Source organism: Helianthus annuus, chromosome 9 (genome assembly GCF_002127325.2).
Source record: "Helianthus annuus cultivar XRQ/B chromosome 9, HanXRQr2.0-SUNRISE, whole genome shotgun sequence".
NCBI lineage: Eukaryota > Viridiplantae > Streptophyta > Magnoliopsida > Asterales > Asteraceae > Helianthus > Helianthus annuus.
The window spans coordinates 98,331,901-98,344,355 of record NC_035441.2 but is presented as its reverse complement, the minus strand read 5'-3'; the positions used below and the strand labels follow the sequence as shown (position 1 = coordinate 98,344,355).

At 33.9% G+C, this 12,455-nt stretch overlaps 1 protein-coding gene across 1 annotated transcript; it reads right to left on the bottom strand.

Annotated features, from left to right (window-relative positions):
- Positions 1 to 6,468: 6,468 nt before the first annotated feature.
- LOC110875907 lies at positions 6,469 to 7,401 on the bottom strand. The gene has a single exon (XM_022124100.1). It carries the CDS (start codon positions 7,399 to 7,401, stop codon positions 6,469 to 6,471), a length of 933 nt encoding a protein of 310 aa, XP_021979792.1.
- Between the last annotated feature and the right edge of the window lie 5,054 nt (positions 7,402 to 12,455).

The window sequence follows — 12,455 nt, the reverse complement described above, 5'->3', positions numbered from 1 at the left end:
TACAATCAGTTATTAATAATTAATACACTTAATGGCGTATCTCAAAAACAGTGTTCGGAAGCGTGCTAAAACTTAAGTGGATCACAATACCGTTGAATGTCTTGATCTGTTAATGTCATTCTAAGTGCTTAACTAGAAAACTATATCTTGTGCTGGATTTTGACCGAAAAACTGATATGATCCCTTTGCACCGATTTCACAAAAATATAATTCATGTAAATACGTTGTTAGCTTTAGTTCCTTTAATTTGTCTAAATTGGAAAACAACAAAAAGATTTTACATTCTTGTTTCTATGCGCGAGTTTATCTTTCTAACAATACTTAAATGGCTTGTGAACATTCCGAGTTATAAACTTCTAGTGAGGTAATCCTAAAATAAGCCTTCTTCAATAAAAATCGATCATGCAGAATCAATCTAAGTGTGTGGGAAATTTCGATTTGTTGAAAAGTTTGGTAAATTTGATCCAAGAAATAGTTGTGAAAATTTTCCAAAGTATAAGTTCTGAGAGAACATGTGTTTTGAAAGTTAATAATTTTTTTCTAAAATGTTTTTATTTTCAAAGGCTTTAGACTTTGGGTTTGGGCTCTGGGTTTTTGGGCTTATTTAAGAGATGAGATAATGGATCTAGGTTTGGGATTAGCCTCTCCGGGGTTAAGGTTAGGTTTGTTGTTTAACATTGTTCAGATACTGGCTCCGAGTTAGGGATCAATTCTCCTCCAGGGTTATGTTAGGATAGTATTTCTTTGATTCTATACTCTCTGTGTTGGTTGCGGAGTTATCGTCCGGATTTATAAGTTATCTCTTCGCTGATTGATCTCCGGAGCTTATATATATTCTCCAGCTTATCATAGGGTTAGGTATCTGGATTTACCTTGGGTTTCTCCGAATTACTAATACTTATATAACCTCAAACCATTCAATCTTTTTCATTCTCTCCATTTCCCTCTCATCTTCTCTCTAAAAACCCACTCAAAACCTATGAATAGTGCAACTGTTATGCTGATCGTAGTGAGATTATTTGAAGTGTTTATTTCATCTTAGCATAACAAGATCACATGTATGTTTTCTTGAACCTTTTAATCATCATCTCTAGATGTTGATCAGTATGTTCATTGTTTGGGGGTTTTTCAAGGGTTTAACCATGGGTTTTGGGTTTAAAATGTTGATGAAATTGCTTATCTATCAATGTTTAAGTTGTAGTTTTGGATCGATTATGTTGTGATAAAAGCGAATTGGGTTCTATATGTTTGGTTGGTTGTGATATCTTGTTTGTTTGATGTTCATGAGAAAACTTTTGAAATTTGGTGTTTTGAGAAAACTTTGTGAAGAAGAAAGTAACTTTTTGAAATATTACCTTTTTGATCTGTTTTGTAAAAGGTTTATTGGTTATGGTTTTGTTTGTATTTCAGAGAAACTGGGTTTCCCTTCCGTAAGTTCGGAAGGTTCTTAACTCAGCTTTGATGAAGAATTACAGACTTGTCCGGATTAAAGCTTTTTCCGGGATTAGGTTACTTCTGGATTTAACTTTGGACAACAAATTCCAGAAATCGGTTTCTCCAGTTGGAAACTAACTCAGGGTACACATTTTGATATGAAACTTCTCTCCCACTAGTTGAGTGGTTATACCAAAAAAAACCCATAACCGTTTGAAACTCCGGACTCGCATATGGAGTCAATTTGTAATGTGATGTGCGTGAATTAGATATATTTTTATGAAAGTATTCTTTCACACAAGTTTAGTTTTAAAAAAGTTTTTACTCTAAAACCAAACTACACACATGAAAGGCAGGAGTACCCATCAAATAGTAATATAACTTTTAGGTAAGAACCAGATATCAATAAGTGGAGGCGGTTTCTCAATACTTAACTTTTGTTACTCTAAAGCCTTTTCAAATAGAAAAGTTGGTTTTCTAAATTATCATGCAAGTAACAAAATAGTAATATGAAAAACATACTAATCACCCAAAATTGCTTTTAATTAGATATGATCCTAATGTTGCCCTTGATATGAACCATGAACATGATCATGCTAGATAACAATTTTGGCCTAAATCATCATTCTTACACAATTAACATACTCTAGAATTCACATTAACACTATCATGATCTTTCCAAATCCAAGTGCAAGATTACATATACATACTCAAATCGTCATCTAATTCTGTTAACAAGTACCATCCCTAGTCTCATATCTTGAATCAAATTAACAAGTAACAAGTTGTAATAATCATAATCTACACATGGGCTTTCCAATATGTCATGGGTAAACAACAATCAAACATTCATGAACTACAACTTTAAGCATGCATATGAAATCCAAGGACATCACTAGAACATTATCATGAAAATTAACATAAACTTGTCATCACAAATCTTCCAAATCATCACATTAACAAAAGTGGCAACGTGGTTTAAGAAACTACAATGGTTAGCCTCTAAGGCTCATCACAACTATCACAAATTCTTTAAAGATTACAAAGTTTGACATGGGATTAAAAGTTCTAACCATGTAAAAAGCAAGAGTTAAAGGGCGGATGATCAAGTCTTGAAGTGTTTAAGCCTTCTCCATAACTCCTCTATGGTTCCAAGTTCCTTCCAAGTGTAGAATTTTGGGAGAAAAACTTGCCTTCAAGACCTAACTCCTTTGCAAATGAACTTAAATACGTACTTAGGCTACTGGTCGTTTGGCATGATCGTGTCGACCTCTAGCATGATCGTGCTTGGTTGGTGTTAGGTTTACTTTCCATCTGTCGTTCTTGTTTGCTACCCATTTTGGCAAAATCCCGCACAAAAGGTCCCGAGGTGAGCACAATCATGTTAGGCTTTGGCATATCGTGTTGGTCAGTTTTCAATGGTAATCGACGATGGCGTACATGTGAACTGATTATGCTTAGGTAGTTTTGGACAGGCACAATCGTGCTTGGGGTTGGTATGGTCGTTCCAGACGGAAGCCTTGTCCATTTTGGTTGGTGTTGGCATTTGGCATGATGGTGTTGGTGCTCGGATGATCGGGCATGATTGGGCCTGGGGTTGGCATGATCATGCCATATTTGGAAATTTGCGGGAATTATCCGTTTTTCTCCATTTTGCTCCAAAAGCCTTCGTTTTACCACCGGAAATGAAGCTTGGACCCGTATTTTCACAAATAACTCAAATGTGTACCAAAATCAATGAAAATACAAAGAGTTTTCGCATAAATGGGGATTAATTTGACGTTAAAAAATGTCTAAATTCTTATACATCAAACATCACTACACTTGAACTTTGCTTGTCCTCAAGCATATCAAAATAAACGAAAACTCTCTCAATTGAAACTGTATCAATTAGCAATTTATAAGCACAAATAAATATATCTGGTCATAACAATCAAGGAACACTCGACAAGAAGAGTAGCCAAAAAGTATGTATAACAAGTTAATAAGCAATGACCAATCTAAGAAATCCCTACAAGCTCACCTTACATCCTTGCAATGTTCACACCCACTCGGCTAAATATATGTACATACAATATATGAACTATATTTAGAACATTCGATGCCATGATAATGACCATGCAATATCATAAGCTTGTGAAAGGATCAGACCTGATCACTTGACAAAAACATAACATAAATCATGATGTCTTGTTTGGGTTGTAGTTTGGCTAGGGTTAAAAGTGTGGAATTGGAATTTAAAAGTGGCTAAAACGGTTGAAATCCGACGATTAGAATTACTCGATACAAAAGACACAAATAGTATACAATCTAATAGTAACTAACCGAGAGCTAACTAACACATTTAGCTTTACATTTCCACAAAACTGCTCTAACGAAGCCATTTGATAAGGACTTTCGAACTATAAAACAAACTATTTTCGGATATTTTTCACATGCTTTAGAGGGAACTAAGTTCATCTACTTAGATAAAAACTCCTAATCATCATATTAAAATGAATGAAATAAGAAAAAACTACACAATAAACTAGATATTAGTCACTAACCGAACCTGATTTTCAACCAAACAAAATGGGTTAAAATACAAAAGGCAAATTTGGATAATTAGCTAAAGTTTGGTGGTTTACAAGAAATGAACGATAAAAGACTCAAATTTGGTTAACTAGGTGTATGATTTTCGGGTATGGATATGAAAAATAAATGGCTGAAAAAAGGTCATCCTAATGCCTCAATCATTTTCATGCTACGAGTTTGCTTTGTGGCCTCGAAATGTATACCAAACACAAGTTCAAAATCGCAAGAGTAATCCGACTCACTCAATTTTTGCCCACAACGACATGAGCAAAAGTAATCTATAGCTATAAGGCTCAAAAATAACTCACGGAAACAGGCGAATTGGATAAATATGCACGGTAAACAAGTAGGTCAATCATTCGATTTCTCAAGCTCAAAGATATACAAAAAACATGTTTAACTTAATGGCAATCTTAATGTGCCTGACCACTTTTGAATTCGGCCTTCTTCATTTATCAAAAATATTTGTTTGTGCTTGATATGCACCAAATGCTACATATAAATAATATCAAATAAGGTATAAAACAACCCTTTTTAGTACTAATGTTGGAAAAAGTACGTTTATTTGTATACTTTTGATTTTCAAGATTAAAAGAGCTTAAAAGTACAAAAGGAAAAAATTAACGGCAAAAAACAACATAAATACGAAAGAAGGAAATTGATACAATATATCAACCCTCGGAGCTTCACCCCAAGACCAAGAACAACAAACGAGAAGCCTAGCACGGGCCATGCCTGCTGGGCATGGGGCCGTGCCCCACCAAAGATTGCATGAAGAAGAAGACAAACATAGGCAGACAAGGGACACAGGGCCATGTCTCATGGACATGTGCCGTGGTCAACTCTCAAATTTGCAAATCTTGTATCGCACAACAAGTACAATGGCCACGGGGCCGTGCCATTGACACACGGGGCCGTGCCATTGACACACGGGGCCGTGTGAGCGTCTGGACTGACAAGCTCATTAAATGAAGACAGAGAAAGAGAATGGCACAGGGTCGTGTAAACCTTCTGTTTTCAAGCTATAAATAGAGGTGCTTGGTTCACTTGCAACTCATCCCTTGTCAAACCATTTTTCTCACTTCCACCATCACAACACCATCATCTTCCACCACAATCATTAGAGTTAGAGTGGGTAGTAGTCTCGGGATCCAAGATTGATAGTAAGAGCTTTTGTCAAACTATGGCCATGCTTGGCTAATCTTTTACATCACTTAGTGAAGACTGTAAGTCCCGTAAGGATCTTTCAATGATATCAATCCTGATCTTGTGTGAGTGCGGAAAACAAACACAAGATGATTCAAGAATAAGAATAACCAAAACAAGATATAATTAAACACAAACCAGAATCTTGCATTCAACGATTAACGAAGAGTGGTACAAGACACATTCTTAGTTTCAGCTGGCTCTAGCAAAACAGGAGCTGATCAACCTCAAACAACTTAATGAGGTTTACTTATATACTAACACAAGTGGGCCGAAACCCCTAGAAGCCCAGCCGAAACCCTTTGACCCATTAACCAATCTATCAACCCAAAATATAAACAAAACGAAGTTTTACATAATCAACCCTGATTTATTAGTAACCTCTATGTATAAATCTTTAGGTTCCAACAATCTCCCCTAGGTTTATAGCATAGAGGTTCTTCAATCTTTAACTGCCTCCACTGTCATCCATGTTGTCTCTGTAACCACCAAATCCCTTCTTACGAACGTGAAGAACTTCAGCAATAGCTGCAGTCCAACTTTTAGCCACTTCTTCATATTTTTCCGTAGATTTGATCTGACTTTGGACAAGTGCTTCCAAATTCTCTTGATCCAAATTCAGCAGATCTATAGGATTAGTTACACGGTAGTTCACATCACCATCACAAACTATTACAGCCCGTCCCAATGTTTCATCATATGCCCAGAAATGCATAGTCTTCAGAATACCATTTGGAATCTTCTTGACCAGCGGAATTGTCTTCTCTTTATCAGTTGGCGGCCATGAGACAATCTTCATTCTTTTGTTCGTACGCGGATCTCTAATACCCGTAGTAGGTGTCATAATGGATTCAGCAGTATGCATGGAAGGAAATCCATGGGCAACCTCTCTCTGAAGTCTCTCGAAAAACATGTATCCACGTCCACCAGGCTTATCATCCACATATGGTGAATTTGCCAGTATAGTCAAATCCACTTTAGTGAATGTCTGAAATTGAGCTGGGTTCTTGTACCATTCAACAGGTCTAACCTTCCTTTTGATCCACCACCTACGACGATCGTGATCAAAACCCCAAGTTATAATGCCTGAACGATTCCTACCCTTATCATAATAATTTTCACCGACATCCATTATATGATGAGTCACTTGAACATCTGGATCAGTAGGATTGAGATTTTTATTCTTCAGAATCACATACTCTCTTTTCTACTTTAACCTCGTCACCTTTGCTTTGTCAGCTTCTTTGTCAGTTACTATTGTAAAGTAATGATCCATAGCTGCAGCTCTATAAGCGTCATCCTTCGCAAAGCCCTTGCTCGATCCTCTTTAGCTTTTCCTCTTCTCTCCGTGTCAGTAGGATCAATAAACTCATCACCAAACTTCTTTTCTAGTTTTCCACGGAGATCATACACCATGTTGAATAACAAACCAACATCACCTTGCAGCTGATCAATTTGTTGATTCTTTTGTACAATCGTGTCTTCAAGCTGAATAATCTTTGCATCTTTGTGGATCGAATCTTGTTCAAGTATAACAATTCTCCTTTTCAGTTCTCTAACATTGATAAATTCATCATCAACACTTGAATCGTCAACAATCGGCATTCTCAATGCTTCTTCGGGTTGTTTCCCTTTAGAACTGCATGGTTCATCATGTGTAGCTCCAGAAGAACTTCCAATTGTAGAACTAACTAAAGGTGTTGACTCGGTGACTGGTGTTACAGATGGAGCAGAAACAGTAGCAGTAACAGGAATCTCTATAGGATTTGTATCCACATCCATTCTTGTTTCATTAGCTTCAAAATCAAATCCTGTTTCTGTAGCAGTGGTAGTGGCAGTCGTCTCAAAATCAAATGGAGTTTCAGTCGTCTCCTTAGCAGTCTCAAAATCAAACTCATACAAACCATCTTCATCTTCATCAGCAATCACAGGTTGATCTTTACTTTGTTCAATAAATACTCCAGGTCGCGGATCCCTTCTTCTTCGCTTTACTTGTTGTGAATCAGGATTCTTTGGGTCTTCAACAATAAGCTCTTCATTTTGTACTGAAGGGTCTTCAACAGTAAGCTCTTCAACAGTGTGTGGGAGCTTCGGCTTCTTGAGTGGGTCTAAGTCAATCTTTTGGCAAAATTTTGAATTTTCAGCAGCTGCTACCGGCCTGTAAAGCATCGTGTAATCTTCTTCCATGTTTGGGTTATGTGTTTGTTGGACATGTGGTTTCTAAGTAGCATGGCTGCCTAACACTCTAGTGTTGTAGACGCTAGTATTGTCAGCCTCATCATAAGTGTGTTCGTATGTGGGGTAGTATGTAGCATCGATCTCCTATGTGCACGTATCCCAGTCATCGAATATTGTTCGTGGCTTGAGGCGCCCATGGAAATGTGTCCTTGCATTTGTGTTGTGCGTAATACCACCGTTGTGGCGAACATAATTGTTTCTTTTTTCTCATTGACTTCTACTCAGATGACCGACCGACTGACACGTGTGATGGTGCGCGAGTACAAGGTGGAGAGCCGTAGCTCAATGTACGCACATTTATGTGTTCCAGTTGTGGTGTGTGAGCCCACATCTCCATGTACACAGCAGTGAGTGGAGCTTGCGTCATAAGACAAGATGCAGGGGTTTCCCCCTCTGGGAATAATGCTGAGAGCTATGCGGCAACATCCAAGTGTTGAATGTTCAGGGATGGGGTCTAGTTTTCCCGCGTAGTGTTTTGGTGAAAGGTGTCAGTGTTGTACTCCACGTGTTCATACTCGTTGGCATGGGTTTCAAGAGCGTGCGAGGTGGTCTCTACTACCGCAGACTTAGAGTTTGAACCGAATGGTGGGACTAGCAGAGCTTGATCAGCGATGTGATCGAAAAGAAGAGAAAAAAGATGAAAAATTGTTCAAGAAAATGGATGGCGCCAATGAGGAAACACCAGTTCAATCCGTAAAGGATAGAACCTAAGATAGTAGTCTCAACACTGGGTTATTCCTTAATCATTTCTAGATCAACGCATGAGAGTGTCTTGAGAGCTAATCTGCTAAACAACAATACCGTTAGCTCGTTACGAGAAAGAGAGGTGGAGGTTCTTCTCGGAACAACCTTTCAGCGTGAGAATAAGTATGGCTTTAAGATTATTAAAGCAAGTATGTGTCAAGAGTGAGAGTGAGAGAATTCGGATCCTTAAACCTTTGGAAGAGTGTTGTATTTATAGCCGAAGGATAAGGAGAATAAAATGGGATGATGAGCCATGGGCCAAACGTCGCTTTCAAAGAATATCCACTTGGTCCCCTCTGATACGACCGTTAGTGTCTGCAGAGGTGGAGGCGTCATGGCGCAACGTGATTGGTTACACGTCATCGTCCAATTGTCCTTTTATCGAATCTATCATCAACCATTAGTGGAGCAGCGAAAGGCAACAACTGATTGGTGCCACATCACTGTCCTTTCGTACTTGTTGTCCCCTGCATGATCCATCCATCGTGGGGGTTATATTTCGAGAACCTGCTGCAACCTGATTGATTGCATGTTGCTGTCATGTGTACTAATTGTTCTACGTGAGTTATCATGGTACCCATGCGCAACAACATTCATGCAGGGAAAACTCTGGGCTAGCTGAGTGTTCATTAACTAAATATAGGTATGGTCATGTATGCGCATGACCTTGCGCGCCATTTTGGATCGTACCCTATCAGTATTTTAAAAGTGAGCCACAACAATGTGATTACAATTGAAGATAGTGAGAAATAGGAATTTACCCTAAAAACCATATTTATCACAACACCCTTTTTGTTTGCATTTTCATAATTGATTATTATCCCCAAAAGGTTATAATAACACCCAACTGTGACAAAAGAAATCAGGATTGGAAAATATAAAAAATCCCTTTACATCTAATCATGTTTAACCTCATCTTAAGATCCATATTTTTATTTTTAAATTGTAAAGAGGATTTGATGATGAGAAAAATGATTAAAAGACGGTCAAAAAGGAAAACAAAATCTTGTCTTTTACTAATTATTCAATTAGAAAGCATAATCAAAGATTACTATTACTAAGCATGCTATGCACTTTATATGCCAAAGCAATGGCATGCCTATTGCTTCCACTAAATTATCCATCATTTTATTAAATTTTTTTTCTTACTTGAGTGGACTTCAAATTCTATGTATATTATTCTTGAGTGGTTATAAAAACTTCTGTTTTTATAAAAATAGAATAGAAAGTGTGTAATAGTAGTATATATGTTGGCACCTAAGGGACCTACTCTAACCAAAGGTACGTGTAAAGTTTTTAGCCGAATATTTGTTGATATAAAATAGTAGTTCGCTTAATATTTTTTAAAAGATACAGTGTATTTATTGTAGAAAAGATAAAATAATGCAGGTAAGATAACAATTTTAGAAGTGGGGAAGGATTTGAACAAATGTGCATAAATCTTTGGTGCAGAAATGATTGGATCGAATTTAAAATGTATAAGTACTAGGTTAGAACCCGTGTATTACACGGGTTGAATAAATGAAACTTTATATGCCAAATAATAAAAAATATATATCTTTAAAAATCTCGTTTATTAGACGGGTTGAATAAATGTAATATTATATACCAAATAATAAAACAATATATATTTAAAATCTTGTTTATTACATGGGTTGAATAAATGTAATTTTATTTATTAAATAATAAAAAAGTTATATTTTTAAGAACCCCGTGTATTGTACGGGTTGAGTTAATTTAATTTTGATATATTAAATACTGAAAAAAGTTACATTTTTAAGGATCTCATGTATTATACGGGTTTAGCACATGTAATTTTATATACCAAACAATAAAAAGTTATATCTTTATAAACCCTATGTATTATATGGATTGAATAAATCTAATTTTATATACTACATAATAAAAAGTTATATTTTTTTAAAAGCCTCCTTTATTGCACGGGTTGAAGAAATGTAATTTTACATATTAAATAATAAAATAAGTTATATCTATAAGAACCATATGTATTGTACGGGTTGAATAAATGTAATATTATATACCAAATAATAAAAAAATTACATCTTTAAAACCATTGTATTACACGGGTTGAATAAATGTAATATTGTTTACCAAATAATAAAAAAAAGTTACATTTTTAAAAACCCCCACACACAAATAAAAAACTTATAGTTGCACAAAATAAAAAAAAAAATCAAAACTCATCAGCATTCAAAACAACGATCCACACAAAACAATCACTAATTCCTCCAATTTAAACCTAACAATAATCCACATATTTCGCACTACAAAATCACAAAATGTACCGATGTGATGGTTTGTAAATTCACATTGCGGTTGCAGACAATTAAAGGGTCGTGAGTTGTGAGTTGTTGATTTATTATATTACTGTCTACAATAGAATCAGTTGCTAAAAACATGAAAATTGTACATAAAGAAGATGTAGAGTAAGAATCTAATAACCTTATCATATATATATATATATATATGTTGAAAGAAGTTGAATCTATACTATATAATAAAAGAAACCTCTTTTGGGACACTTGTCATTCTCTCATTTAATTGATTAAAATTATTAATAATACTAATAATAATAATAATAATATTTAATTTAAATTAATACAAATTCTTATTATTAATAATATTTAATCAAATCTAAAATCTAATCTAATACAAATTTTTATTATCAATAATATTTAATCAAATCTAATACATAATAAGAATTTGTATTAATTTAGATTAAATATTAATATTATTGATAATAAAAATTTGTATTAGATTAGATTTTAGATTTGATTAAATATTATTGATAATAAAAATTTGTATTAGATTAGATTAAATATTAATATTATTGATAATAAAAATTTGTATTAGATTATATTTTAGATTTGATTAAATATTATTAATAATAAGAATTTGTATTAATTTAAATTAAATATTATTATTATTAGTATTATTAATAATTTTAATCAATTAAATGAGAGAATGACAAGTGTCCCAAAAGAGGTTTCTTTTATTATATAGTATAGATATAGATATATATGTTTATTCAACATAAATTACATCACTTTATAGATCAGGTAATTAAGATTTACGTTAAACCAATTTATATTAATTGTTTGATTTTGGATTAAAATATTTAATCTAATCTAATACAAATTTTTATTATCAATAATATTTAATCAAATCTAAAATCTAATCTAATATAAATTTTTATTATCAATAATATTAATATTTAATCTAAATTAATACAAATTCTTATTATGTATTAGATTTGATTAAATATTATTGATAATAAAAATTTGTATTATATTAGATTTTAGATTTGATTAAATATTATTAATAATAAGAATTTGTATTAATTTAAATTAAATATTATTATTATTAGTATTATTAATAATTTTAATCAATTAAATGAGAGAATGACAAGTGTCCCAAAAGAGGTTTCTTTTATTATATAGTATAGATTCGTAACATAACAAATCTATTACGAAAATTGTTGAACTATGAGATAAAGATATTTATAAATATCTATACATATAATAAAAGAAACTATTTAATGGACACGTATCGATACGAGAGACATCTATTTTTTAGTTTTCTTGCCATATATTTATAATTATTTTTATCTTAAAAATTACAAATTTTAAAATAATTTATCAAGTTATCCCATATTTTAAGTCGACGTTTATCTATAACTATATCTCTATATTTATATTTATCTTCTAATATAATATTTATACTTATCTTTAGTTTATTATTTTGCAAGTAAATTGCACAAAACTTCCTTTATTACTCATTCTTGCAGGTTCCAGCCTTAATGTTTAAAACTTGCTAAAAACATCCTTTAAGTTTATTTTTGTTGCTGGTTTAATCCTTTATGACTAACCAAGTTAATTATCTCAGTTTATTTCCCTCACATGCCTAACATGTGAGGATCCCACTATCGTTTGATGACTGACATCAATTGACTCGCAAAATGGAATAGGGATGTGGTGCAAATGCAAAACTGTCTGAAACCCAAGCAAAATTGCCTATGTTTTCACCGGAGATGTAGTCCAAACACAATTGGATCTCTTAAATTTATGGGGCCATTCACATGGAGCAAGCCCCTTTTCATTCCGAGCTATCAAATCCACTCGAGGAGAGATCCAGCCCGCGTTTCGCTAACTAAATGCCAAAAAAGCCATATTTGCAGGTTGATAGCCTCATGTTAGTTCTGTATGTGAATTCAAATTGAAAAGTACATATCATTTTTT